This window comes from Miniopterus schreibersii, assembly GCF_964146895.1.
Source record: "Miniopterus schreibersii genome assembly, chromosome: 12".
NCBI lineage: Eukaryota > Metazoa > Chordata > Mammalia > Chiroptera > Miniopteridae > Miniopterus > Miniopterus schreibersii.
Genome location: NC_138112.1, coordinates 69,209,539 through 69,237,349, shown reverse-complemented (window position 1 = coordinate 69,237,349; position 27,811 = coordinate 69,209,539). Strand labels below are relative to the sequence as shown.

Here is a 27,811-nt window from a genome sequence, read left to right as displayed (position 1 = left end):
TCTCGTAGCTTCCCTCCCTACCTCAGTCCTGCCCCCATCCTTCTGTGTCCAATCCTAAATCCCACCACCTGCAAACCCTCTCCAAATTTCCTTATACCTGCTAGAACGTTCTCATTTTTTTACATTTTCTTTCCACGTTTCTTTCCTGCCGCTTAGACTGCTCAACCACCAAGAATCACTGCTTTCCTCCTACTCCCGGCCTACTTCTGGGTGAAAGCATGGACAGAAGCTGCGTTCTTTTCCAAACACAATTCCCAACCCAGAGCACCCTGCTTGCTTACTTAAGGCAATGGCCCAGGCCACTGCCTTCCATTAGGTAACAGTGGCTTTCAGACTGTTCCAGAAAACCCTAAAGATACATTGAGGGTTCATAACAGATTGATTCAAATCTTCAATTTTAATTTCAAAACACATACTCAAATGAGATGCATACGATCCACTATAGCAGCTGTAAAAAGGCTGGCTGCAGGGAAAGAAAACTCACTTTTGTGCATATAACCATGCCGAGGAAGGCTGCAGTCCTGCACTATGGGCTGAGTTCAAACACACTGCACTCAAATGGATGAACACCAGGCAAGCATGGCTGAGGTGTTTCTGCTCCTCATGCTCATAACCCATATGAAAACCTTTATGTGTCCCATCGTGACACCATTAGTTTTCCTGTGTCCGTCATTCCATATTTACACAATAAGCTTCTAGACCCCATTTTAAGTATCTCAAATTGCAAGGTCAACTGTTACAAACCTGTCACCACTTTTGTATGAGTTTAGCTGAATTTCCTCCAAATCAACCAAAATACAAAAATAAACAGGATGCTAAAGCTGATTTTAACCCAAATTTTGTATTTTTAAAAAAATCCTCGCTCGAGGATGTTTTTATTGATTTTAGAGAGAGGGAAAGAAATGTGAGAGACATCAATCGGCTGCCTCCTTTACATGCCCTGACCAGGGATTGAACCTGCAATTTTAGGTATTGCCTAACTGGGAATCAAACCTGCAACATTTTTGGTGTACAGAATGATGCTCCACCCAACTTGAGTCACCCAGCCAGAGCCACAAATTTTATATTAAACAACTTTATTGTTCTTCATAACAAGGAACTGTTATAACCTAACTTTACATAAGAAATTAAAATACCCAATTCTGTATCTGCTTTACAGATTGGGCTTCAGCAAAAATTGTAATTTGGGAGAAAAAGCTATATTTCAAAACATTTAAAAACCACAGTCCTGTCCTAGCTGGTGTGGCTCAGTTGACTGAGTGTCCTCCCGTGCACAGAAGGGTCACAGATTCAATTCCCAGTCAGGGCACATTTCTGCACTGCAGGTTTGATCCCTGGTCGGGGTGCATATGGAAGGCAACTAATCGATGTTTCTCTCTCACACTGATGTTTCTCTCCCCTCTCTAAAATCAATTAAAAAAAACCAACACAACAAAAAAACTGCCCCACAGTCCTAAGACAGTTTTAGAATGAAGTGGCCTTCATAACCAAGAAAGGGAATCAGGAGATAAACCATCCTGCAGAGGGCTCTGTGTAAAAACGTTTATTTGTACTAATGTTTAGAATACAGGAACTAAAGAAAGAAAAAAGACACAACTCCAAAGCGACAGTGAATCAGAGCCTGCCCACAGCCAAGGGGAAGGCCATGCCAGGGTGTCTTGGCATGGAGTGTCCCTCCCACTACTTAAGTGCCACTAGGCAGAAAACTGAGTTATCAGGGTGTGAAGACCTTACCAGCTGCTAGTGAGCGTGCAAGGGAAGAAAGGGATGTCTATGTGGCTTCCCTGTGATCCAGGATCCACAGAGCAGGAGGCAGAGGCTCCCAATTCAGTTAAGGGCAGGAGCTGAACACCCAGGTCCAGGAAGAACAAAAAGGGGATTTCGGAGGTAGGCTTTTTCATTGAGTTAAGAAACAGGCACATTGTCCAACATCTCCCTGTGACCCCTAAGCGGCTGGCCTGGACCCCTGATGCTTCTTCCCCTCTCCCCACAAAACCAAGGGAATAAGGAAGGGAGGCAGAAGGCAGGAAATCCCAAGGGTGGGGAATGCTGCAGTCCACTAGAGACTGCTTGTGAGAGTGAGCCAGTTGAGCACAAGGAAGAATGAGGGTGATGCTGCTATTCTCCCTGGGATGGGACAGGGCAGAACCCAGAGGGTGACCAAGAGCATACTGGCTCAGGCAAAGGATCCTGGGTAGCAGGAACAGAGGGCCGCAGAGAACCACTCTGGAGGGAGGAGGTGAGGCTCAGCAGCAGGAAGGGCATGGAAAACTCCTTGCAAGTGCTTCCTCAGTTTGCTCAGTTGCTCACTCCCAGCTACTCCTGGTAAAGAGGTCCCAGCCTGGCTCGCCTCTGGAGGAAGGGAAAACCCTGGGGACCAGGTGTGGAGGCAAAGCTGAGAGAAATGAGTTGTGTCGTCGTCATCCCCCCCACCCCCCCCCACCCCAGTGGATGCTGTTTGAACCCTGTGATCACCAGGGCCGGGGCCCAAGGCAGGCAAAGTGAATGCACTTCATGGAGAGCCATGAGAAGCTGGGCCCACAGGTACGCCTGGGGCAGTATGCTACTACGTTCTCCCTGAGGGCCTGGGGCCAGAGGCAGTCAGAAGTGCCACCTCAGCTTGCTGTTGCCAAAGGAAGGTTGGCACAACCACCCCCACGTTCTCTGGACTTGTGAAAGAGAGGAGGAAGGGAAAGATGGGTTATGAAAAACAAGAGAGGAGGAAACAGCCCTAGATATATGGGGGGAACAGGGGGATTGGCCACATCAAGAGGAGTTCTGGTTCTGGTAGATGGAAGCTTTCTCCTTCAGCAGGTCCAGACACAAGTGGCAGCTCCAACTTCCTACAGAGAAGCATAATGGGGTCAGGATGGGTCCCAGACAATCCTAATCTGCTGTCCTTCCAATCCCCACAAATCACCTCTGGTATCAGGATCAGCTACAGATAGGACGGGAGACATTCTACATGTCAAATTTCACAGTTATCCTGAACTGGGAGAAACTGCTAGGTCTTCAAATGTCATGAAAAATAATTCTCAATGGAGATGAAAGAAATAATCACTTGGAGAACTATTTCAGAATACAGACTCCCAGATCCTCTTGGCCCTATGAAATCAGAATCTCTAGGAGAGCCTGGGAAGATATAATTTTTAAAGCATCCCAGCTTTAGCCTTGTGATTACAGAAGAACCAGACTTTGTTCTCATGGCTCCAAAGGTTAGAATAAAAATCATGAATAGAAACTCTAGAAAAACCAGTTTTGATTCCACATAAGGCAACTTTCTGTGAAAACCACAGAAAATGAGATGGGCTCCCCATCACCACTAGGTGCTTGAGCAAAGGCTGATTGGGTGCTTTCCCCAATCAGGGAAAGGGGGTGATCTATGAAGACCCAACTTGTTAGGGCCAAGTCTAGTTTCACAGAAAAACAGGAAATAATGTCCCTTATACACGAAAAATAACTGGCTCATACCTTGTTTATTAATATTTACTATGGTTGATTCTCTTATGCTTTTTTTTTTTGAGAAACACAATTAGCCCTGAAATTATAAGCATAATTGTACTTATATGTGTTTGGAGATTATTCTGGGGAAAAATCCACAGCTTTTATCAGCTCTTCAGAGATATGTGACTCTCAAAAATATAAGAAGGTCCTTTCTAACCCAAAGGACAACACGCAGGAAAAGGCTGTCAACCTTTTCTGTAAATAATCAGTGTGTTAAATATTTCAGGCTGTGTGAGCCACATATAGTTTTGGTTACTTTTTTTAAAACTCCCTTTAAAAACGTGAAAATCAGTGGGCTCTCTCTGGAGCAAACCCACACTTTTCTTCCCTCTCAGGCGTGCACCTTTTCGCTCCCCAAATCTAAGGGTCCCCATGAGACTTACAACCAGGATAGCAAAGGGCAATGGCAGCTTATCCCAGGCTAACCTCCAAACCTGTCTCCAAGGTCCCCTTTTCTCTGACTATTCAGTGAGTCCATGCAGCCCCGCTATGGGTCATCACTTCTTTTCTAAAATTTCTAGGGAGTCAAAGCAGAGCACCACCTAGGCTCTCTCCTGTTGCTTCTTCTATCCTAAGCCCTTCCTTCGTTTCACTGTCTCCAGCTTTAATGAACATACTCTCAAAATAAAAAAAGTGAAAATCATTCTTAGCTTGAAAGCTATATAAACTAGCTGCAGTTGGATTTGGCTGTGGGGTACAGTCTGCTAACCCCTGACCTAGAGCCTACACTATCTGATGGCTTTGTGGGGGGCCCATCAGCTGCCTGCAGCTCTCCACTACTTTAGTGTCTAACAGTACTTCAAGAGGAAAGTCCTACAGTTAATGTAGAATTTTATCTGTAAATTTATATTTTATGGTTAAAAAATCAAACACAGAACTCACTACTTCTCCCCAAAGTAGATTTCTAAACTCGGCATGACAGATGATAAGAGCAGAATGCTCCCCTGCAGCTGCTAAACGACTCAGACTTTGTTAGTGGTCCGCTTCTCTTGGGGGGGAAGAGGGGATGACACCATTTGACTTATATTACAAGCCTGCTTACATCACACAGTGAGTCATTCTCTCTTGCCTAGAATGCTGGCCCACATCCTTTGTGCACAGTAATAGCTCCTGGGGCATTCACATCCTCTTGAGTAAGCTCATGAATTTCCATAAAGGAGGAGTTTAGCACAGAAATTTGGTTGGAAGAGGACTGGAGAGGTAGCCATTTTTTGGTGCCACCACTGGTTTCTTCAAAGAGCTTCCATAAATGTGGAGCATTATTAAGCACATACTGAAGGACTGCAGTGACCCATTCAGGCTCTAGGTTCAAGTCCCTTCCAGACTGAGTGGAAATGAACTTAAATTTGTCAAGTTCAAAGACCTGATACCAAAACATTACTTCAGACAAGCTATGAAGTGAATTTCCTGGACTAGCTGGAGGAAAACAAATCACTCCTTCCAGTAATTGTTCTCTGCTCGGTGTCTGCTTTCTCTCCAGCTGCTGATATTCTGTGTTTGTAAATTTATCTGGTGATAATGTGCATACATTATACCCTTGAAGTTGAAATCCTAGGAATGCATTCTAAACTGAGTGAAGACAAAGTGCCTACTCCCCAAATTGGAAGGATATATCACTGATAACTCATTTATTATACAGGTGACGGTCCAAGTTACTAATAATAGTTCTAAGAAATCCAGGCAACCTACCTTCAGGAGGCTCAGACATGGATGGGGTAAGACAGTACATGTGGTAGCCACGATCGCAGTCATCACAGAAAAGCAGCTGGTCCTAGAGAAGACAAGATGGAAGAGGAAAGGAGGAGGTGAATGACTAATGGGCCTCAGTTAGGCCACTGGTGGCAGATGGAGAACTATGTAGACACTGCTGCTACTTCCAAGAAGATAGGTGGCAGATAAGTACAGATGTGGACATCTCTGGATAGAAAACCACTGCTGTCCATTCCTACCCTAACAGCCGCATAACTCATCTCATGGTCTCCAGTGTCCCCTACAATCTATTCTCCACAGAGCAGCAAAAGTTATCTTTCTAAAATATAAGACATGCCACATCACTGCCCTGATTAAACCCTGAGACCTAGTGGTCCTGCCTTTCAATCTCATCTTCTACCTGCTCTCCCAATGCAAGGCTCCACCCAGCCACACTGGCCTCAATACACCTGGCCTGCCTACCTTAGGTCTTTGCACTCGCTGCTCCTTTCCTGGCAATGCTCCACCTCAAATCTTCGATTGGTTCCTTTGTATCATCTGAAACCTCAACTCCAAAATCACCTCCTCAGAAAAGCCATCTCTGACTATCCAAATCATCTAGTTACTCCCTGCCACATTACTTGTTTCATTTGCTTCATGGTACATCATAAAAATCACTCGTTTCCTTGCTTATTGCTTATTCCCACAAGAATGTAAATTCCATGGAAACAGGGACATTGTTTGTCTTGCTTGGTGTCCTTAGTGCCTAGAACAGTGTCTGACACCATGTAGATAGATACTCAATAAACATCTGCCAAACAAAGTTCCACCTGGGATGCTGGAGAGGGGCATGTGGGAGGGGGTGTTGATCCCTTTTAAAAGAAAGTTCACTTCAGAGGGAACTGTGGAAAAAACAGAGCTGAGGATCATCCTGGGAGGGGCAGGGAAACGCACGTCATTCTCGGAGGTGCCACAGATGTTGCAGCATTTGCACTCGATGCACTGCCAGCGGTAGGTCTTCACTGCTGCCATCATCACAGGGGTGAACTGCAGGCAAGACGGATGCCCTGGGGGGGGGGGGAAGCAAGTGAAACAGGCAGCGGAAATGGGGGAGAAAAGGGGTGACCTGGTTGACTGTGGCAGCCCGTGCCCCTGGGCTGGAAGTACCTGAACGTCCACAGTCAGAACAGGATACAAGCTCCTCGGGTTGCCCTGTCTTCTTATTGATCTTTGAGTCCCCCAGGCAGAAGTCGCAGTAGTTGTTGGGCAGGGCCAATCCATCAGGACCCTTCTTGGCTACAGGGAGAAAGAAAGAACTTTGATGATACCCACTGGAGGCCTCGAGGCCTCTCAACATCCCTGAAAGGAGGGTTTTTCATAACCAGGCCGAATCCTGCTTCCCCCACTTCTGACACTTCAACTTACATTTCTGCTCCTCGGACCTCTGGGAAACAGGGGTGGGCGGCTGCGAGTCTTCCTTGTCCTCGCCCTCCTCCTCCGCCAAGTGGGAGTGGGCATAGTGGTAACTGAGGCCTGGTCGGTTCTTGTAACGTTTCCCACAGACTGAGTGGGAAGAAGAAAGGTGTTAGGATCTGAGAGTGCCACATCCCTCTCCCTCTAAGCTCTGGGGCTCCACGTGAGGCAGAGGCAACCGCCCCATCTCAATCAGCTGTTCTGGGCCAGGCCTTTCATGATGGCTGCCTCCCCTTGGCCAGGAGCATCAGGCCCCAGGGCTCTCCAGCTTCTGTGGCTCTTCTCCCTACTAAACCCCAGCCCATGGCCACCTCTACTCTTCCACACTGGTTGTCTATGAGGCTGAACCCTGGTCTGGCAACACTTGCCCTGGAAATAGACTGGGGAGCTCCAGGTCAGTAAAGGGAATTTCTATAGTCTTCCAATATGGCAGGAAAGGAGAGGAAAGGTAAGAAAATAATCCAGACTTTCCCCCTTTAGTAAGTGTGGTAGGCTTGTGCTACCCCATATGTAACACAGAGCTCACTTCTGCCCAAAGTGGATAAAGGAATAGGGCCTGGGTCTCTTGGGGATAACCTAGCAACTGAGTCTGCAGGGTAGCCGGCCCCCAAATAAATTCAAAAACACTCCCGACCGATCTGTGCCCTGCCCAACCCCACCAACCAGCAAGGAAAGCAGATCTCCACAAGGCACCCTGTAGTTTTAAGCAGTGACACCAAATAGAGCAAGGGAGCCAGCAGGAAAGGAACAGGAAGAGGATGGGAGATGGCAGCATGGTGGGGAACATCAGCTGACCACCAAGAGGCTGTTTTAGGGAAAGGGGAGCAAAGGGATCTGTTTGTAACGGGTTTCTTACAATGCTTTTGAAGCCACCCCATGCAGTGGGCCTGAGCAGCCCTAGGAGCAAGTTTGTGGGAGACAAGCAGTGGAAAAGGAAGCTTCCAGGACTGTGAGGAGTGGAGCATAACAGAAGGTCCATTGCTCCTATCCCCAAGTCATTCCAGAGATTTTTAAATTAGCATCACAGGAGATGAGAAAGGCAGGAGGAACAAGGGAGGAGGGAAAAAGGGATAGGAAAACCAAAAGTCTGAAAAGTTGAGAGAGCTACCTCTCTGGGGCGCTTTCGAGGTATGCTTTTGTTTGAAACTATCTGAAAGACAGAAAGAAAAGTCATGAGAAGAAGGCCTTGATATACTTGTGACAGGAGCAGCAGCAGCAGGAAAGCGGAGCAAACGAGAGAGAAACCCCAGCGGCGATGGTGCTCCCAGGGTGGAGGGACAGAAGTAGGGTTCAGAGAAAAGGGGGAGAGAGAACAGACATTGAAAAACTTGGTGTTGGACTTCTGGGGCCCTGGCTTGAGGGGGGCCAGCAGACCTAGATGCCATCTATCAAGAGGCTGATTCTGCCTGCTGTGTGCCCCCTCACGAGCACCCCCACCCAGGGTACAGCAGAAGTCTCTCCCAGAGCATGCAGGTCCCACCCATCAGATTGCAGAATCCAGGGCCTCCCAAGGGTCTCAGAGGGTACCGGTCAGCAGCAGGACAAGAGTTCAGGCTTGTTTTACCACTCTGAGCAAAAACACAGCCCTCCCTCCTCTCATATCCTAAGCGGGAGCTGGGTCCAAGGCAAGGACTACCCACCCACTTGGGAGGCACTCACTGTCACAGGCATAGGGCTTGTCCCGGTCCTCCAAGATGGAAGCATCCAGCTTCTTACGGGCACTGCTCACACCTTTACTCTGCCAAAAAGAGCAAAAAGATGCTCTTACTAAGGTGTCTAGGCCTAAGGAGTTTAAACTCTCCTGGAAGTGGCTGCTAACCTCACTCGAGTCCACAGGCCCCCCTGCCCCAGGCTGTAGGCAGCACCTTGGCCCCTCACCTTGGATTTCCCCTTGCCCCGACGCTTGGGAGTGTCTTCTTCATAGTCCTCATCATCGAGGTCATCCAGGAAGTCATCCGGTTCTAGGATCCGCTGAGTAGATAGGAGGATTAGGATGGGCAGAAATAATGTACATCCAAAAGCTCCCCGACGATGGCACTGGCAAGGCCCCTTTGTGACATGGCCCCTTCGCTCCAGCCTCATTTCTCACTGCTGCCCTTCAACACCCTATAATCCCATCCTTCACTGTTTTGGGCTCTCCCTCCTTCGTCCCATTCTTCATGTTGTTCCCTTAGCCTGTAATGCCTTTCCTACCATCTCGAAGTGGCTGAATCAAATGCCATGCTTCTATACAGCTTTCCCTGATACCCCAAGTAGCTATGCCCTCTCCTACCTCTGATCTGCTGCCCTGGAAACATGTTTATCAGTGGTTCCCTTCCAGCACCTCACTTACTAGATTTAGTTTTGCTGCTTAATTGTGTTGTCTTATAGGGAATTTTTGGCAACTGTTTCAGTGTCTCTGTATGTGAAATGGGGACCACAGTAGCTACTTCATAAAGTTGTACAGACTAGAGAAAATGATCGAAAAGTACTTAGTACTGGGCTGGAGTATTTTTAGCTCTTATAGTTTTATGTGCCTACTGGCAGGGAACAGATCTATTTCATTTATGTAACCCTAGGCACCAAAAAACTTTTGTGACAGATGAATGAGAAAGAGTCTGAACTTAGAGGGAAAGGAGCGGGAAAGACTAATAGTGAAGCCCGTCAGTACCCAGCACTAATTAGGAAATGAAACACCAGATCTCCAGGGACCTGCCTCCTGGTCCACAGCTTGCTTCCATTCTGATTACTGGGTGGCTTCTGATGAAGAGGAGGCTGGTTTTCATCAAAGCTCCCTTAGCCAGAGTGTTAATCTTATACCTTCCGTGCTCGACTGTTGGTCACAGGAAACTCGCCCAGGCTGTCATCATCAACTCGGGGATCTGGGGCGCCTCGCTTCTCCAGGGGGTCGGTGCGCAACAGAGCCTCTAAACTACTGCCATCCTGAGAGATCAGCCCCTCCTTCTTCAGGGTCTGGTCTGTGTCTGCAGGCAAGGTCAGGATGAGGCAAGGCTCAGAAGGGCTGGAAACAGACCGCTCTGGGTCTACAGAGTGCTAGGCCAGTCACAGGCCAGTTCACCCAGGAACCAAGACACCCTAATTCACTTGGCACCGTAAATTATCTGCTCACCTGTCTCTTCTATTAGACTGAGCTCTTTAAAGAAAGGTATCACATCTTACACAGTTTAGTATCTTCAGGATCTAGCATTAGGCCTGGTATATAAGAGGAGACTAGCAGGCCTCTTATCGTGCAGCAGGCCATGTCCCTGCTCAGGAAGGAGTGTGCTTACCTGGCTTAATAGATGGAAAAGAAAGTCTTGGGTCCTCAGGAGGGTGGGCTCGCCGCTTTTTCCGCCAGCGCCGGGCAGGGTAGGAGTACAGCTGCCCAGAGGCCAATCCTATGGAAGGAAGGGAGAGAAGTCAAGCCCTAACCCAGTCCTAGAAAGTAATGTCGAACACTTTCTAAATGAGTAGGCCCCACAAGTTCTAGACCAAGGGAGGAATATGGGCAGTGCTGGGGGTGGGTGGGATAGTTTATGGAAAAGAAAAATAGATGTAAACTCAGGGGCCTTGGCTAACACATAGCTCTGCAGAAGCCCAATAACAGCCTCAGTCCTGCAGAAAACCAAGATGCTGGTATAAACCTGTCTGCTTCTTCCTTCCTGGGCTTCTAATCATGAGAAGACCATATTCATCCATTGCTGGAAAGCCGGCTCATCCCTAAAATGAGGAAGCTTCTTACTCCTTGTGCTCCTGAGCCTGGACCCTCACCTGGACCGCGGTGTCGCTTTTCCATCCAGATATAACAGTTGCTCTGGGCTACTCCGGTCTGTGAGTCCAAGAAAGGCAGTCGCACGCTGCGCTCTGCACAGAGGCGGGCATTGTAATTGTGGCATTGCTCCATGGCATCTTTGTAGTACTGCTCCCCAAGGCTGCAGTAAAGACAACAATCAGGTGTATGTGTATGTGTTGGAGGTGGGGGCAGGGCACAGAGTGCTGAAATATCCCTCTTCCTTCCCATCTGCTTCTCTAGAAGGCTCAAGGGACTGGGAGACTGTTCTCTTGGTTCTATCTGCCTCCATTTCTGCCTCATGGGACACCAAGCCCCGTCACTAACCCATTATGAGAAAAGGTACTTTACAAATAAATTACCATCAGGAACACATGATTTCTTCATGTGTCTAATCAGATTTAAGTGTAACCCACAAAGAAAAGAAACTAATGTTCATTTTGTGCCACTCATCAGTCCAATCCCTGTGCTACTCAAGATGCTATTTCTCTAAAGGGGATCAAGAAAGAAAAAGAAAGATGCTATTTCTCTTAATCCTCATGACTCTCAGAAGCAGTGGTTAGCTCCTTTTTATAAAAGAGGAAAAGAATTCAACAAAGTCTGGGAGACTTACTAAAACATAGTTGGCAAACTACAATATATCTATACAACGAACTTCTCTTTAGCCATAAAGAAAGGAAGCTCTTCGTGTACTGATAGTAAACAATCTCCAAGATAACTAGGGGAAAAAGCAAGGTTCGGCGTTGAGAAGTGTTATAGGATGCTACCATTTATGGAACAAAGAGGAGGAAAAGAAACTGCGGGCCTCCAGAGAAAAACCAGGCGACTAGGGCACTTTCTCCTATTTGCTCTTTTATATCTTTTGAATTTTGAACTATGTATTACTTGGTCAACTAATTATTTCTATATACTAAGTTTACAGTCAACAAAAAACATCTGAAAATGCCTGAACTTCCTTAAAGCCTACTCTTTACTGAGTATCATTATACTGATACAAAACCTGTTTGCTCAAAGGCCCATCCTAGGCCCTTCTCCATTTTCTCAACATCAAATTATTAGGAAAGAACCTTCTTAGACTCAAAAGACTCAATCTGAAATCTTAATCAGAGATAAACCTTTAAGTGTTCTAAGCAGCTGGGAACTGCACAGTGCCAGGGGTTATCTGGTTCTGAGAAGCACGTACATAGAAACAATCCTGTTCTCATCCTTAGGGATTAAAAAGCACATTAGCACTGGAGCTTGAACTGTAACTATTCATGTTTATATATTGGATCAACTTAAACAGAGGGCAGAGGTGATTTCTTTCTCACAGTATCTCCAGTAACCCATGAAGGTGTCTGGTGCAGCTTTATTTGATTTGGGAGTAAAAAGACCTGGCTTGGCTAAAAGTCACCAAATAAACGTGACCGTTTAGTCAAACTACATGAAACTCGTTCCTCTGCTATAGACTGGGGAGATAGGACTAGATAAGCTCCAACATATTCTAAGAGAGGGAGATCTCTAGCATGAGAAGCTGGACAGCATAAGTCTGTGTTGCTTATGTCCATATCTTAAGCTACAGCAACAAACTGTTCTGGAATCTGAGGGGGGCTTTCACTGAGCAGCCGCAACAGACCATGTAGGCAGAGCTCAGCATGTTCCCAGCAACTGAAAAAGACACACACCACACACAAGGCAGTGACAGCACAAGACAGCCTGGCTGGATTCAACGGGATGTAATGACTGTAATTTGAGGTAGGCATAAATCTTGTGTTGGAGAGTGGAGAGAGAGAGTGGAGAGAGAGAATGGAACAGGCTCACATTTGCTCGCCTTTAGGAGGCAGCCACGTACTCATAACACAGAGGAAAACTGGATAAACAAGGCTGAGTGCAGCAGCTCCTTTGTTTCTGCTGATGGGAATTGATACTGACACTGGAAGTCAAATGGAAGGAAGGGCTAGACGGGCTGAGAGCTGCAAAGTCAAAGCAAGGAGGCTGAACAGTTTGAGGGGAATGGATGAGAGACGTTTTATCAGAGTTCTTGTGAGTTAAGCGGAATTTAAGAAGATGGGGAAAACTGTCTTGAGAGTCAGAGAGCTAGGAATGAAACACAAGTTGGGGGGAGAGAGGATCTGATGAGGACAGAGCAAGAGAACGAGAGAGAGCTCTTAAAAACTTAAGTTTCCTACTGCAAGAAATTTCAAGCTAACTTTATTCTAGATCTTATTACCTAATTCAGGTTTCAAAACTGGTCAGCAGCCACAGCTATTATTTTACCCTCGTAAGACACCTTAAAGACTATTTCAATTATGATACCACATTTGGAGGGATAGAGAATTTACAAATAGGAAAAGTCTTCCCCCAGGACAAGATGTAAGTCAGAGCCGGCTGGTGTGGCTTAGTTGGCTGGGCATTATCTGATGCACATGCACGGAGGGGTCTCAGGTTCCATATGACAGGGTTGAGGCTTGATCCCCAGTAGGGGGTGTGCAGGAGGTGGCCAACTGATGTTTCTCACATGGATGTTTCTCTCTCTCTCCTTCTCCCTTCCTCTCTCTAAAAATCAATAAAAACATATTTTTAAAAATAAGATGTAAGTCACAAAAGATGAGCTAGTAGTCCTGACTTCAGTGTATAACCTCAGCTACTAGAAGACTAGGCACATCGTGATCAAAAAAGCAGAGGGAACCCATCTTTTTCCAGGGTGAGAATGGTACTGGAAGAATGGAAGCTGCTGCTTCTTTTTTTCCCCCCAAATACATCTTTAATGATTTCAGAGAGAGGAAGGGAAAGGGAGAGAGAAACATCAATGATGAGAGTCACTGATTGGCTGCCTCCTGCTCGCCTCCTACTGGGGATAGAGTCCAAAACCCAACCGGCCATGTGCCCTGATGGGGAATCGAACCACTATCTCCTGGATCATGGGTTCAAGCTCAACTGCTAAGCCAGGCTGACCCCGCAAGCCCCTTCTTAAAGGGAAAGTTCTGTACAAAAATGTATTAACTGTGATCCACAGCCCTCTGCAGCTAAAACCAAGGAAGGGAACATTGGTTTCTCATTACTGGTACTCAGAAACCAGTGGATGGTGAACCTCACAATCTCTATAATTCTTTAAAGAGAAACAAGTCATGCTCTATTTAAATGGGCAACCCCTCACTTCTAACACTACAGAAAAGGGTTGGCAACCCTATTTCCCTAAAGAAAGTCTTTCAACATAAAAAAAAAAATCTCATTACATATAACTCTCAAAATCTAGGCAAGTCTGACATTTCCCCGGTATAGTAAAATTTCCAAGGTACTAGCTTTCTTTTTCGGGAAGCACGAAACCTGTGTAAAACCTCCCCTTACCATGGGATGGGGGGAGTCAACAAAGAAAGGCAAGCAAACAAAGAAAGAACATCTGAATCAGGAAGAATAAGTATGTAAGTGGTAGATCAACAGCGCCATTTCTAAATTGGGGGAAATGTCAGCCTGAAGAGAGCTGGGGAAACTGGAGTGGGCAGATCACAGAGAAAGATAATAATGCTCGGAGGAGGGACGGCTGAAAGAGGCAGGGTGATCCAGCTGAAAGCAAGTTAAAAAATGAAAAATAAAAGCCACAAGAGGAGGAGAAGGCACTTAGCTTAATGGAAGTGGGAAAGCATTCTCAAAAAGGCTCCAGGCAGTGGGGGAGTAGTATACTCTCATAAAAGGCTCTTGGGAAGAGTGAGGCTCAGCCCACCACAAAGACAGCGGAGAAACTATGAGTCCCTAAGAACAGTTCCCAAACCTTTACCTTGTCATCCAGTCAAAATCCAAAAGCCCTAACTAGACAACTAGACACCTCTCAACTTTCCTACCTCGGCACCAAGCCTAATGTAAAAGGAGCCTGCTCTATTCGCCGCGGGGCATGAACACATTTCAAAACTCATTCAGATTCCTCTTCAGGGAGGGGGCTGGGTTAAATCAAGTCCCAAAGCATTTTTCACTCGTAGCTCTCAGGCCATTCTCCATTTCCCCAACAACCATTCACTTTAACTTTGCTCGAAATCTGCCCGGCACAAGGATTGCCTACCGCGAAGACAGCCGACCTAGATGCCTCTCCAGGCTGCAAAGGCGCCCTGGACAGCTTCCGTCCAGTTCCCGTATTTTCATGGCTGGGATGGGCCGGCGCGAAGGCCCTTTCCCCTGAAGTTCTTTCCCTCCTATATCTGTTCTTGAACAGATTCTTCCCGAGAATATTTTTGGTTTTGGGTACGTGATACCCAAGACCCCCACCCCCCACGTCACGCAGCTGTTTAGAACAAAACAGTCCCGCGGTGCTTGACCGCGCAGAGCTGCCGAGCTTGTCGCTTCAGGGCCGGTTGAGGACGGCCAATGGGCAGAGGTCGGTGACCCGGCTCCGTGGGGACACAGCTGGTCCCGGGACCGCCCTCGGCCGGGCTCCTCCGGACTGCGACGTCTCGGGAGCGACCCCGGGCTGTGTCTCTCGTACGCAACAAGGGCGCCACACTCTGGAAACCGTAAGCCTGAAAGAGGGCTCCGACCGCACAGCCCCGCACAGCCCAGGGAGGCTGCCCGGGAGGGGCTCCGTGTGCCCCCTCAGGGCCTCCACAAGTTTCCAAAGAAGCGCAACGTCTTCTCTGGAGTCTCCTGTTGCCCTCCCTAGTGGGAGTAGCAATATGGCCTTCCGGGCACGTCCCTCTCTTCGCCTCGTCCCTTCCCGCACCGCCGTCTCCTCCCAGGCCCCTTATAAGACCTCCCGGCCTAGGACAGAAAGAAACGGCCACTCACAGCTTCACTACATTTTCCACCACAGCCGCCATCTTCCCTGCTCCTCTCCCTCAGGCCCTGAGGCCCGGAGCCCACAGCGCGCAGGCGCTGGGACCTAACGGGGGACCCAGTTTCCTAGTCCTTCTGCGCAGGCGCCGCCCGAGCGCGCACCCTCGAGAGCGAGCGACGGAGAACGAGCTTCCAGCCTGCGCGCTGGGGCCAGGGAGCCGAGGAGCGCGACGCGCAGGCGCGACGGACGTGGGCCCGCGCCCCCAGCCCCCGCTCGAGCCCCGCCCTTCCATTTAGAGGAGCGGGAGGAGGGGCGGAGAGCGGGCCGGGGCCTCGGGGGAAGGCGAGGCTGGTGAGAAACGGCCGGCCCGGAGACGGGCTAGGTGGGGCGCATGCGTCCTGCCACCTCGCCGACCTTTAACCTTGCGATTAACCCTTTGTTCTCACCATAGGCGGGGGGTTGGTGGGTAGCGGAGGATGAGAGTAGTGCAGCCCCCTTGGGACGCCAAACGTGGCCACTTTAGGGACAGGAAAATTAACGCCCAGAACCGGGTAGTTCTTTGGCCTACATATTGGGGTCTGACAAAAGTTACCTCCCCTTCCCGCCACCAAGCTCAGCCCCCAGCTTCACTGGTGCCTCCTCTTCTCCCTGGCTTCCTCCTCCTGTTGCAGCTGTTCCTTCGCTTAGGTTCTGAAGAACTTGCCCCTGCAACTCTCCCTTTCTGCACCATTCATCTCCCCTTCACTGAGGAATCAGGCAAATTCGTGTACAAACATGGCTTAATACCCTTTTTTAAAAAGCAAAGCCCTTCCTTAAGCGCATGCCTGCCTTCGATTATCATCCCATTTCTTTCCACCTTTTCATAGCAAATATTGTTTATACTCCCTATCTCTGTTGACTTACTTCCAAGTCTTTCTGCCTAATTTAGTGGGGATTTTGTTCCCACCAGTTCACTTGAAACAGCTCCTAACAAAGTCACCACGACCTCCGTTTGAATAGATGTAGAGATCTCTTCTCTGTCCTCAACAGCCTGTCAACTCCCATGACACCAGTGACCATTCCCTTTTTCAAACTTTGCTCCAGGTTTCTGAGACACACACCTGGCTGTCCTATCACACTGTCAGTTCCATCAGTGTATCTTCTTGACACTCTGTCCTCTGTCCCACTTATGACTATCAGAGTCCCCAGGGGTTGGTCTTTGGTCCTTGTCATAAACCCATTTCATCAAGTCCAAAGTGCACATATTCTCTGCCCTCTCCTTCCATTTTAATATTTCAGAATCAGGGCACATCTTAACATCACTGTGCCTTAAAATCGTGTTTGGCCCTAGCTGGTTTGGCTCAGTGGTTAGAGCGTTGGCCCGCTAACCAGACTGAAGGGTCCTGGGTTCAATTCCAGCCAAGGGCACGTACCTGGGTTGCAGTCTCCATTCCTGGAGCGTGTGGGAGTCAACTAATCAATGTGTCTCTCATATCAGTCTCTCTCTCTCTCCCCCTTCCAGTCTCTCTGAAAAGCAATGGAAAAAATATCCTCCAGTGAGGATTAAAAAAAAATCGTGTTTAGCAGATGAGGGGTGTGAGATATTTATTATTATTTACCTTGTACAAACTTGCAGAATAGGTGTCAGCAGCTTGGAAGAAAAACCAGAGATAATACTGGTGCAGGTGCAGTTTTTTTACCTCTGGGAACCAAATGATTGTGGGGACAAAGGATATCAGAGTTGACTCCAATGCAGGAGTCAAAAGTATGTGATGTGGCCTAAATGTTTCTGTCCCCCCACCCCCCCGAATTCATGTTGAAGCCCTAACCCCCAATGTGATGGTGTTTGGAGGTGGGGCCTTTGGGAGGTAATTAGGTTGAGATGAGGTCATGAGGGTGGGACCCTCATGATAGGGATTAGTGGCTTTTTAAGAAGACAGAGATATCTCTCTCCATGAGGAAAGGCCATATGAGGACACAGCAAGAAGGCAGATGTCTGCAAGGCAGGAAGAGGGCTCTCACCAGGAATGGAATCAGCTGGCACCTTGATCTTGGACTTCCCAGCCTCCAGAACTGTGAGAAATAAATATCTGTTGTTGAAGCCACCCAGTCCATGGTATTTTGTTACAGTAGTCCGAGCTGATTAACACAGATTTCTAACACTAAAGCTAAACATTCATAGTCTATGATCCACCATTTCCAATCATGGACCTGTACACCAGAAAACATGTACAAGAATGTTCACAACAGCATTAACTGTAATAGCCCCAAACTGGAAACATCTCAAATGCCCACAGCAGCAGAATGGATTGAACAGCAATGAAAAGAACAAACTGTTGCTACATAACATTAATCAATGTCAAAAACTTAATTGTGAATAGAAGAAACCAGTTTTAAAAGAGCACATCTTGTATGACTCCATTTCTATAAGGTCACATAAACAGACACACTGTGGGGCTATAAGTCAGGAGAGTGGTTACCTTCACAGGATAGTGACAAGAAGGGGCATGAGGTAGCTACTGAGATGCTAGTAATGTCTCTTTTCTTCACTTTGGTAGTGGTTACATAGATTTGTTCACTTTTTAAAAGTTAATTGAACACAAGATTTGTGAACTTCCCTATATGTATAATTCAATAAAATTTTAAAAATGAAATCTATTAGTATTAATAAGTAGGCTACTTCTGTATAATTGGAAAGGCATTTTTTGAGCCCAGCATCAATGGCTTTCAGTTCTTTTAGGATTCTTTTAAGAAATGCTACCTCACTGAACAGTAGATATTCTAAATGCTCAGAACCAGTGACCAGTTTATAGTGTTTCTCTTACAGATGGGAACCAAGAAGTGGAAGTAGGGGGTGTAGCCACTTGCTACCATCTCAACTAATGACTCTTGCAAAATGTTTCCTCTGCCTGCAACTCTGGGTTCTGGCTCTGGCTGATCTAGAGCCTTTAAGGACCAAAGGGAGTTATGCTTCCACCAGGGGGCACAATATGATTTCTCAAGCTGAGACTGCCAGTGGGTCATTCTGCATTCTACATCTACTGGGCAAGTAAAAAGGGGGTACCACTATTGGCTGGGATGATGGATACTAATTGATAAGGGGTAATAGGATTGCTGTTACCCAGTGGGGAGAGACAGAAATGTAAATGAAACCCAGGGGACCGTCTTAATATTACATTAAGGTAGTTAATTGGAGACAGACTCCTGGTTAGGTATTTAATTCCAATGCTCCCACTGAAGACAAATGAAAAATCAGAGAAAGTAAAAAAAAATTTTTAAAGCATTGAAAAGCTAGTGAAGACTCACTGAGTCAACATTTAGGAGACTCAAATCCAGAGACGTAAGGCCAGAATTCAAAGCAATTTTTGTTCTAGAGACATTTACTGATCTAGAAGATATAACTGTGAAACTGAGCTGTTGTTTGGCAGTCTTTGGTGGAGAGGGCCAAAAATAAAAACCCAGAGCCTGCCGAAGGTAGGAAGTCAGATACCCCACCACCAACACACACACTTTAAGGTGGGACCCCTGCTTCTATGGACATGTAGCACAGAATCATATTACCTGGGTGGTCCAGGGAAGTTCAAGCCTTGAACTTGAATTAAACTTGAATTGAAGTTGGACCCATCCTTATAATGGCCCTAGTCACCTGGCAGAAGCAAGCATATTTGGTACCAAGCAATATCCTTTCTGAAGGAATGTACTGTCATGCAAGGCTTCAAATTATTTCTAAAAACATTTTTTCAGAATGATATTCAGTCCATAGTCAAAGATAATCAGGCACACAAAGAAACAAGAAACCCTTGTTACAAACAACAGAAAACAAATTGACCCACAAAGATTTAAGATACTACTGGAATTATCTGATAATGGCCATAAAATAACACTGCTTACTGTGTTTAAAGAGGGTAAAGACAAGCATAAAAATATATGCAGGGAACAAGTACTTATTAATAAGTGCCGTAGGTTTGGCTCAGAATCACGTGATCACCCTAATGTGCCAATACCACCTTGTACCCTTGCCCCAGGCTTTTCCAATCACATTGTTTGTTCAGTGTTCAACGCTATTGGAAATCATCATACTTGCTTACAAATTTAATATCTTTCTCCTCCTAGAATGTAAGCTTCAGGAAAGCAGGGATCATGTCTGTCTTGTGTCCCCAGCACCTCGAGCAGGCCAAGTACACTGTAGGTGCTCATTAAACAGCGCTGATGAGATGAGTCTGCTGATTAGCAGCGTTGGATCCCTCCCAGCTCCGGGCCCTCAGAATCAGGTAAAATCTTCCAAAGGACAGGGCCCACCCTGCACAAAGCCAGGAGCTAGGGTCTCCCCAGGGTCAGCCCAGGTTGCAGAGACTGGCCTGTCTTCAGGGATAAGAGTAGAGGGAGCACAACTATGAGCAGCAGCAAGTTTTATTGCAACCAGAACCCCTGGCCATGTGGAAGGGGATGGGGTAGAGGGAGATTCAGTCATTGATGCCATGCTCCCAGTCCAGAACATGACACTGAAGGTCTGGCTGGTGGTGCCCTGACTCTTCCCTGCCCCACAATCAGGGCATCTGAGGGGGATGAGGCAGAAGGAAGGTGAAGGGGAGTCCATTTTAGCAGAGCCTTCATCCAAGGGGTCTGAGGGAAGGAGGAGCAGTTGGCAGTGGGAGCCCAGGGGGCCCAACATGCTCGGGGCCCTTTGGGCTGAGTTCCGCACGTGTCCTCGTGGGTTTCAGGGGGAAGCAATGAGGTACACTCTGTCCATGGGGAGAGGGTGGGAGGGAGAACAAAGGCTCAAAGTGGGAAATCTCTGGCCAGTAACCGCACAAGCAGGACTTGGGATCCCGACTTCTAGGCCAAAGCCATGTCTACCCCCTGCTCCTCAGCATTCACCCCAGCCTGGACTTCCAGCCTGGCTCCCCTGGGGTCCTATGTGGGGATCTGCGTGTGGCCCAGGTCCTGGTCCATGATCTGGAGCACGTCGTCCAGGATGGAAGGCCCCAGGTCCACGTGTAGGGAGAGCAGGGAGCTGGCGTGGGACAGGAAGGGCTCCTCAGCCCCTGACTCAGGGGTCAGCCCATTTTGGGCTGAGCCAGTGTCTGGAATTCTCCAGATGTCCACACTCCCTGCCTCCTGTGGGGAAGGCTGTGGGGAGGGCTGAGGGGTCTCCAGGTGCAGGCGAGGGGGCTTGGGTGGGGCCTGGGTTGTGGGCAGGGTGAGGGCCTGGGGCCCACCGATGACTGGGAGGGAGATGGCATTCTTGAGCAGAGGGGACAGCCCATCCGGGAGCTCCCGCCCACTTAGTGTGGTGGTTCGGGCAAACTGGAAGGGGAGGTTAAAGGTGCCATCCTCCTCGGGTCCTTCGACCGCCGTCCCTGGAAGGAGGTGGAACTTGCCCTGCAGGAAGGAGATGTCACCGAACATGTCACTGCCACCACCACTGCCGATATGAATGGTATGGCGGAAGTCCCCCAGCGGTGGGCTGATCATGTCCGAGGACAGTAGGTCCCGAAGCTTCTCCTTCTTGCCCTTGCGGCTGCCACGCTTCAGATAGATGGGCGCTTTGGTGGACATGGTGACCTCACCACCCAGGCCTGGCTGCCAAGGCTAGAGACAGTCCACTTGCCGAGACCACAGCCTCCGGCTGCCTCCTCTCTCCACTCAACCAGAAACACCCAGAGGGTGCTTGTCAGACACCAAACCTTGTCAAAGGGCTAAAAGTAGGGTATGGAGCATGACCAAAGTTGGCCCAAGGAATTAGAAAAAGAAAAATTAATGATTGATGAAGTCGGAGGGTTGAGATAACAAAAAACACTTTCTCCCAAAAGGGTTGAAAACTTCTGAAATTGGCAGCAGAAAGGTGGAGATCTTGTAGGCAACAGTGCTCCCTGGTCTTGTCCTTGCAAGGGTCTCCCTGGTCCACGGCTGAGGAGCTGAAACACCAAGGGACAGGAGGACAAAAGTCAGAGGTGTCTGTTTCACTTCTGGGTCCCCTGTGCCAGACCTGGGAGCCCAAGTGCAGGGGCCCTGCTGGAAGAAGCACATGCTCAGTCATAGACTCACTGCACCTTAGGGCCTGGATCACCAGTGCCAAGCTCCTCTCTTACAAGAGGGGAAACTGAGGCCTGGGAACCTGAATGACAGGCCCGAAGTCCCACACAAAATCCTGGCTCTGGTCTCTTGCCCTGGGTCCCTAGCTCTGCTCATAACCAATGCCCAGGGACTCACCCCCTGTTGCACATCAATGGCTCCCCAAGAAATGGAAAGTGCCAAATCACCTAGGGCTATCATAGACTGGTCTCAGTTCCCTACCTGACAAAGGACAGAGATCTTGTAACCTCTATCTCACCCACCCAGGCCTGGCACAGGGCTGGACACACAGTAGGTGTTCAGCCTGCAGAGCCATGTGACTGAGACACCCCCATCCCCCATTTGGCCAATCACATCCCACCTGTAAGTGAGGTCACAGAGTTTCTCTTTTCTCCTCCTGGTTAGGAGAGACCCTCCCCGTTATGGGCTGGGGCAGAGTCTAATGTAGTTTCTGTCCCCCTTCCTACCCTAGCACCTAAGGGGAAGATGGATGAGGGGGCAAATCTTTTTTGGGAGGGTTCTGTAGTGTGTCTGGCATTTTGCTGAGTTCTTTGCAAATACATCTCATTTAGTTATCACAGCCACCCTCCTACCATCCCCATGGCGCTATAAGACATTGGAGGAATTCCCACAAGGCATTGTAGAGGGAGAGAAACAAAATGCAAAATTGTAGCATAGAAGATTCCACTTACTGGAAGCCTCGACCAGCTCCCCTCCCGCTCCCTGTGTACCCTGGATATGGACCTACACTTACAGGTCTGCACAGGATTATATTTGATGTAAGAACGGAGAAGAGTTCTAAGGTGGAAGGCCAGCACTAGGATGTCATAGGAGCTACCTAGACTGGGGTGGGGGCAGGGATGGGATGCAGGGTCAGTGATGTGGGAGGAAAGGTGTTCTTGATAAAAATTACCTAATATTTGGTCCTGTTACTATAAAATAAAATATGTAAATATGAAGAGATGGAGGTCAAAATGTCGATGGTGGTTCTCTAGAGGTGGTAAAATTTCTGGGGACTCTGCTTGTTCATACTTTTATAATCTCAAGTTCTTAATAAGCATATATTATTTATGTGCACATATTATTTATGAACTAAAAAAAAAATCTATTTTTGATGTGGAAAAAATAAACACGCTCTGAAGGGGCGTCAGACTGGGCTCACCGAAAAAGGAAGCTTGGCCAGCGCTCGCTCTGGTTCCCATGGCGGGGGATCGGCCCTGCCACGTGGGTACAGATGTAGAATCAGAGCACAAAAGGCAAAGAAAGGAACATGTCCAAGGTCACCCAGCGGGTGCCCACATGAGCCCACCATCTCCCGCTGCCCTGTCCGCAGGCTGGCGGGAGCTGAGCCGGTGGGAAGTCAGCCAGGGAGGGGCAGCCCCGGCCAGGGGCAGGGTGAGGGGAGGAAGAGGGGCGGGCAGGAGGGGGCAGGAAGGAGGGTGCAGAGCGGCAGAACCCCAACTGTCTTCACCCCTCAGCCCAGGCTCTCACGCAGGAAACCCACCCCAGCACCGGACACCCTGGGTCAATCACGCTGAGCCACAGAGACCGGACATCTTGCCCCTCCCAGAGCACCTGCAGCTTCACAGGAAACAAAGGAATGACTCTCCAGCAGCAGAATTCCAGCTGAGCCTGGAAGGCGCTGGGGGGAGGGTGGGCGAGGCGGTGGGTGCCTCAAGGTCTTGGAGTCCCCTCACCCATCCCTCCAACAGATGTTCACCAGCCAGGCCTGGGGGGCGGGGCAAGCTGACACACATCCTATCTGTCCCCTTGGCAGGCAAGAAGTCCTGAGGTGGCTGTTCCTTCCTTTTTACTCAGGGAGAGCGGGGCTGATTGGTGGGATGGCTCAGAGCCTGGGCCAGGTTCCCCCCCTCCCATTACACAGGGGTGCCAAGACAGCCTGAGTGTTTCCACAACAAATTGGGCGTCCCTGACAGCTGTCTCACTCATTGCCAGATATACCGCCCAATTCCAGATGTGGGGAGAACTGAGGCTATCGAGGAGGGTTGGGCGAGCATCAACCATCCAGGGGAGAGCTGGGGATTGCAACCATCAAGCCCCAAGAATTCAAACTTGGCAACCACAAGACCCCAGGCTCCAGCTGCCCTTGCTCAGCTTCCATTTTAATGCTCCCAGACACAGCACGGGTGGGTGTCACTACTGCCTTTTACAGAGGCAGAAGCTGAACCTTGGGGACATTAAATAATTTTGCTGAGGTCACCCAGCTAGTTGAGAAAGGGCAGGCACTGGTGCCCAGCCACTCTGGGCATCCTTCAGAGAAAATGACCTCCCATCACAAGGAATACTAGACCGCTCCCTACCAGGGGTGTTCAAAGAGCAGCCTGACCTTAAAATCGGGAGACTGACCTTGAATCCATCTCCTGGGACTCCCCTACTGCTATACTGCAATTGAGGTCACCAATGTCACTATCAGCCCGGCTTCCTATCCAGCAAATAGCTTAGGGTTTTCCTCAAGCACCTGGACACAGTGCTCCCAACAAGACCAAACACCAAGGGTCTCGGGCCCCAGGCGTCCGCCTCCTCCCATCCGCCCAGCACAGCCTGCGCAGAAGCCCCCTCGAAGGCCTCGGGGTCTCCCGGGGTCCCGGGGCGGAGCGGCGCTCGAACCCGAGTCGCCAGGTGGCGCCCTCGCTCGCTCTATCCCCGCTAGTCCCCGAGGCGTCCCCGCGCACGCCGGGGGTCTCCAGCGCGCCTCCAGCGCCAGGCAGGCGGCCCCCAAGGAGCAGCACGTTCGCGTACCAGCTGCAGATCGTCTGCGGGATCTTCTCTTGGGGGTGGGGGGGATTCTGTGTCACAACCAGACAATCAGGGTGGGAAAGGGGCGATCCGGGTCGCCAAGCTCTGGGAGGAGCCTTCCCCGCGCTTTCCGGCCTGGGCGATGTCCGAGTGACCGTTCGGCTCAAAGCCAGAGCTCCGGCGTGCGGGCCCCCGCCCCTGGCTCCCACGGGTCCGGCTCCTCAGCCGCAGCTCGGGTTCCCGCGCCGATCCCTCCCCGCCTTCCGCCGGGGCGCAGCCCAGCCCAGCCCAGCCCAGCCCGGATCCGTTTCAGGACGCTCGCGGCCGTGGCTAAAGATAGGAAGACACCTCACCATCCGCTAAAAATACGACCCCTACCCGGGGCTGCGGCGCAGGGCTGCAAGAAGGCGCTCCCGAGCCCCGAGGGTGAGGTAGGGTGGGGTGGGGCTCGGGCACTGGGTGGAGTTCGGGTTCGGGATGCACGGCGCCCAGCAGGCGGAGAGGACTCGGGTGTGGCCGCTGGGACCGAGGCGCGGGTGGGAAACACCGTGGAGCCCGAGGCTCCGGGGAAAGGACCGGCGCGGAGGTGAGATGGGAGCCGGGGTGCGAGCTGTGACGGAGCGCCACAGGGATGGCCCTCTCGGGGGACCCCTCAGGACCGCGGACAGGCCGCAGAATCCCAGCGTGAACTCACCTGGAGCGCGCAGGCAGCGGACCCGCGGGCGGCGAAAGCTCCGGAGCTGGACCCCGCGGCGGCCGGAGCCGATTCCGGCTGTGAACTTACGGTGCGGACCTCGGCCCTTGAAACCCCGCCCCCGGCCGGCGGGACCAATGCCCGGGCCGCCCGGACAGGCCCCGCCCACAGCCCGCCCCACTCGCGGGCGCCGCGGGCCTGGTCCCGGCTGCGGGTTGGGCCGCAGCACCTGGGACCTGCGGCTGCCCTGCGGCGTCCAGTCCGAGCTCCAGCTGCTGCGAGCCAGGCGGCGTCGGGAGCCCGGACTGGGCTCCGTGGACTCCGGGCTGTGCCTGTCGGAGCCCAAATGTTTGGTTCTAGAAGGGCTGAGGGGGCGACACCGCAAGAGTGAATTCTTCAGCATCCCCAGGGCGTCCCTGGGCGTCCCTTCCTTGGAGGGCTGGGTCAGGGAGGCGCCTGCGCGAGTGCGTTCAGCGACTGCTAAGGGAATGAATGAGGCCTTGAAGGCGCCTACGTTAGAATATTACAAACTTTCGAGAGCCTTCTGGAGTGTACTGCTCCCTAGAAAAAGAGGGCCTTGAGGGTGCGCAGCGCTGCGGCCTGGGCGCGTATTTGCCGTCAGGCTGGGTGGCTTCGGAGGGGGCGGCGCAGGGATGGGGTCCATACTTAGGCTCCTTACAGCGCCGGCCCTTCACTCACTCATTCGTACAGCGCTAGAAACATTTGTTGAAGAGCAGGCCCTACACAAGGTGCTGGAAATAGACTGAAAGAAAGGGTGCTCTTGCTCCATTTAACCATTCGACAAATACGCGTTGAGCGTCTATTAAGTCCCATGTGCTGTTCCTGTTGCCGGGGACTCAGCCCCCTCTTGATGGGGACCTCCAGTCGAAAGAAGGGAGATGGAGGAAACCCAAGTCCCCAGTACACCCTGATACCCTTCCCAGTGGGCAACTGCTAAGAAGAGTGGGGCAAAGGAAGGCTGGATAGTAATGGGGTGAGGGGACCTTGCTTTCTGGAGGGTGACAGTCGTGACAGTACAGTGTGACCAGGATGGTAAAAGCTTCCATACTGTAAATGTGGCTTAGGGAGGCAGAATCAGGAAAACAAACCATCCTGAAGTAGAGAGGAGGCTGGAGGTGGGCGTGGGGTCAGCCAATCAGGAGGGAGGAAGGGATGGGGAGATGTGGTAGGCAGAATAATGCTCCCCACGGAGGTATCCATGTCCTATGAATATGTTCTGTTACATGGCCAAGGATAATTAAGGTTGCTGATGAAATTACAGTTGCTAACCAGCTGACTAATATCAAGGACCCCATGGCAACCAGAGTTGATTCCACCTGGGGAAGAGGGAGACAGAAAGGGAGAGTCCAGGAAAGAGCTGTGACGATGGATGAATGGCCAGAGAAACGCTCTGTTGCTGCCTTTGAAGATGAAGGAAGGGGCTACAAACAAAGCATTGTCGGCAGCCTCTAGAAGCTGGAAGAGACAAGTAAACACTCTCCCCTGGGGCCTCAGAGGACCATGGGCCTGCTGATGCCCTCATCTTAGCCCAGTGGGACCCGTGTTGGGTTTCTAACCTACAGAGCTGCACCTTAACAAATTTGTGTTGTTTTAAGCCTCCAAGTTTGTGGTTGTTATGGCAGCAATAGAAAACTAATAAAGGGAAGTTTCGAGTTTTAACCTTGAGCCTTCAGGGCCCCTCCCTCAACTCCCCAGGAAGCATTAATTAGTAGATTCTGCCAGAATTAGCCTGGTGGTTCAGAGAAAAACTGATGTAGTGGGTAAGAGTTATACCTCTTCCCCAACTTGCACACGGGCTCTGCCAGGCAGCCACCCACTCAGGCCTGCCTGTGCCCCTTATCAAATGCTTTCTGTTCCTGAGAGCCCAGCCAGGTGGGCAGAGCCAGCAGCTCTATCCCCCTTTACAGAGATGGAAACCAAAGCTCAGGGAACTGGCAGTAATCTGCTTGGCCTGAAAATATCAAAACATGCAGGCTCAACCTCCTCCCCACCCCCCTCAGGATGCTCACCTAGCCTCTGTCACCCCTGCCTCCCCTCCTTCCTACAACACAGCTCCACGGGTGGGGCAGCTCTGACTAGCCCTGAGCCCTGCCTCTGAGCCATGGGCCCATGTTCCGAGCTGGCTCTGTGCTGACTTGTTCTGTAGCCACAAATAAAAGACAGTCCCTTTCGGAACCTCCTTGCCTGGCCTTGCCACCTGACCTGGGATGACTCTAGTGATGAAGCCCCCTGAACCTGTAGGAATGTGGCTGAGGTGCAGCCCCCACCCCCCTGCTCATCAGTTGGGAAGGGTCAGAAACTCCATTCAGAGTTGATTACAAAACAGAAAATTGCAGGGATGGAAGCTTGGAGCACCAAAAACATTTACCTACAGCCATAGAAAGCCGAAAACCAACTCCAAAGCTCTCCCCCCCCCCCCCCAGAGCTCTTTGGAGAGGTTCTGGGGGTGGGATTGGGGAGCAGTGGGAGGTGGGTAGAGAGCAGCCTATTTGGCCACACCAGCCTGGCCCAATCCCCTACTCCTCTTGTTCAGGGACTAGTGATCTGTCCAGCCTGGCTGCCAGGCCAGGGCTCCTGGCCAGGGCCCAAAGCCAGAGGACCTGCCATCTGTGCTCTAGGGACTGTTTTAAGCCCACTGGGGACTGTTCTAAGCACACCTTAAAACAAGTTTCCGTTTAGTGCTCGGTCCCTTTGTTGCTCTGTGTACTGCTGCCATGGGCCAGAGCAAGGGCCTTCCAACAGTCCACATCCAAGGCGTGATTTGTGCCTGGCAGTGGGTTCTGCGCTTTACAAGCACTCAGGTGGGTGGTTCACGCTCCCCATTCACAGATGAAGTTGTATCCCTTGGCTGGGGCCCAGGGAAGCCTGGGGAGCCTGCTGCCAGCTCTTCCTGGATCTGCTGACTGGACAGGACCTTTGTGAACACACCCAGCTTCCAAGGGAGCCTTGCAATTAAGGAACATTTATAAACCAGAATTTCATTTACTAAAATTGTTTTTTTTACGTAACCTCTCGGACTATATGTAAGGGCCTGAGTGTGGGCAGGGTGGCTGGGATCCTGAGCCAAGGGACAGCTGCATTTCTGATCCAACAGACACTCAGGCCAATT

General features: G+C 50.2%; 2 protein-coding genes across 3 annotated transcripts; both read right to left on the bottom strand.

The window, feature by feature from the left end:
- Nucleotides 1-1,528: 1,528 nt before the first annotated feature.
- Nucleotides 1,529-15,335, bottom strand: DPF2 (double PHD fingers 2). 2 transcript variants are annotated; one of them, XM_081154144.1, is made up of 12 exons: nt 15,188-15,335; nt 10,417-10,577; nt 9,936-10,043; nt 9,466-9,629; nt 8,545-8,637; nt 8,326-8,404; nt 7,775-7,816; nt 6,619-6,756; nt 6,361-6,489; nt 6,148-6,260; nt 5,194-5,275; nt 1,529-2,843 (listed from the first exon to the last, which is right to left on the bottom strand). In XM_081154144.1, exons 1-12 carry the CDS (start codon nt 15,217-15,219, stop codon nt 2,767-2,769), a joined length of 1,218 nt encoding a protein of 405 aa, XP_081010270.1. In that variant the 5' UTR covers nt 15,220-15,335; the 3' UTR covers nt 1,529-2,766. The 2 variants fall into 2 exon arrangements, with proteins under 2 accessions (XP_081010270.1, XP_081010269.1); XM_081154143.1 differs by lacking the exon at nt 7,775-7,816 and having other exon boundaries at nt 15,188-15,297.
- Nucleotides 15,336-19,549: 4,214 nt separating this feature from the next.
- CDC42EP2 (CDC42 effector protein 2) lies at nt 19,550-24,804 on the bottom strand. Its single transcript, XM_081154146.1, has 2 exons — nt 24,682-24,804; nt 19,550-21,073 (listed from the first exon to the last, which is right to left on the bottom strand). The coding sequence occupies exon 2, from the start codon at nt 20,712-20,714 to the stop codon at nt 20,070-20,072; it is 645 nt and encodes a 214-aa protein (XP_081010272.1). The 5' UTR covers nt 20,715-21,073; nt 24,682-24,804; the 3' UTR covers nt 19,550-20,069.
- Nucleotides 24,805-27,811: the final 3,007 nt, after the last annotated feature.